This window comes from Triticum aestivum, chromosome 7B, assembly GCF_018294505.1.
Source record: "Triticum aestivum cultivar Chinese Spring chromosome 7B, IWGSC CS RefSeq v2.1, whole genome shotgun sequence".
In the NCBI taxonomy this organism is placed as follows: domain Eukaryota; kingdom Viridiplantae; phylum Streptophyta; class Magnoliopsida; order Poales; family Poaceae; genus Triticum; species Triticum aestivum.
The window spans coordinates 128,188,258-128,189,783 of NC_057813.1; the positions used below are offsets into that span (position 1 = coordinate 128,188,258).

The window sequence follows — 1,526 nt, forward strand, 5'->3', positions numbered from 1 at the left end:
CCAAAAACAATTTAAATGGGAACTAACTGAAGCGGCGTTTGGTACCCGGGCTCTGAGTCCGGGCATGAACAGTAAATCGTAAAAACTTTAAAATAAATTCAAAAATTCAAAAAGTTATTGCGATGCAAGATGCTCAGATGCGTTATACTCGTGCAAAATTCCGTGAAGTTCGGACATTCGAGTAGCTCGTGGCAAAAAAAATGGGTCTATGAGAGGCATTTGAAAACAACACTGTTCATGGCCGAATTTGTCCTTTTTGCCGCGCGCTCCTCGGATGTTCAAATTTTGCACGAATATCACGCACATGAACAACTTGCTTGCAAAAAAAATCGTACTTTTCGTATTTCCTGTTTTCTATTTTTAAGCACTATACTGTTCACCGTATTTTTAAGGACTACACTGTTCACCGGGCTCACCTGAGCCCGGGCACTGAAGTGGATATTCGGGAACTAACAAAGTAACCAAATAAAAAACAAACTATCACGCCAAGATGCTAACAATACATCAGTGAAACAAAGTTGTAGATTCGGGAATCCTACAATAGTGTAGAGAACACTTAATATTTATGGAATTAAGGTGAACCAACCAACAAATAGAGTAGAAGCTGTGAGGAGGCAAAGAACCAACCAATAAAATAAACAATACAATCGTAGTAACTCCATCAACATACATATATATGCACAAATAATTCTAATGCTTCTTGAAGATCCTGACGTCTTTCCAGCGAGACTCCATGCAGCTGGAGTCGTGGTTCTGCGCGTACACACCGAACTTGAAGTAGTGAGAGTTGCCGCCGCGGCCGTGGACATGCAGCTTCTGCTCGCCATCGATGTACACGGTGAGCATGGACGCCTCGACATCGTGGACCACGTTCAGCCGGAACCATCTGTCATAGATGGCGTCCTCCACGACCTGCCGGTCGTAGTACCGCAGCGCACCATCGTAGACATGCAGCATGAGCGTGGTGGCCGTCTCGCCAGCACCGAACACCTGCATGATAGACACCCCCGTGGTGCCGGAGGGGACGTACCCGTAGCCCTCGAACTGCCACACGCCGGAGCTGTAGTCGTATCCCTGCGAGCAGAAGAAGATCAGTAAGATCACTAAATCTTAATTGCACCCAAATGGAGTACATGGCAATGACTTGTAATTACTTACTGCCATCCTGATCTCAGTTCTTGGGCTGGTATGGCTCTGGCGGGCATGGGGCTTGTCGGAGGCGAGCACCCAGAGCTTCCGCACGGTGCCGTCGAAGCTGTAGCGTGCGCCGCTCGCCTCGTCGTAGGGGCGCTGCAGCACAAAGTTGCTCTCGTCGAGCCTCACCGACGTGAACCCATAGGTCGGGTCGGCGGCTTTTGGTGCCCGTGCGCCCCTGGCCGCAGCGCATGACCAGGACGCCAAGAAGACAAGCAGAGAGACGCTAATCCATGAGAGAGCGCGAGGAGCCATTGGTACTTTATATACTACGTGTGTGGCTTCTGATTTTCTTTGAGTTGTACTCTCTCTCTCTCTCTCTCTCTCTCTCT

The 1,526-nt window shown here is 48.8% G+C and overlaps 1 protein-coding gene across 1 annotated transcript; it reads right to left on the reverse strand.

Annotated features, from left to right (window-relative positions):
- Nucleotides 1-690: 690 nt before the first annotated feature.
- LOC123157761 (citrate-binding protein-like) lies at nt 691-1,449 on the reverse strand. The gene is made up of 2 exons (XM_044575977.1): nt 1,159-1,449; nt 691-1,074 (listed from the first exon to the last, which is right to left on the reverse strand). Exons 1-2 carry the CDS (start codon nt 1,447-1,449, stop codon nt 691-693), a joined length of 675 nt encoding a protein of 224 aa, XP_044431912.1.
- Nucleotides 1,450-1,526: the final 77 nt, after the last annotated feature.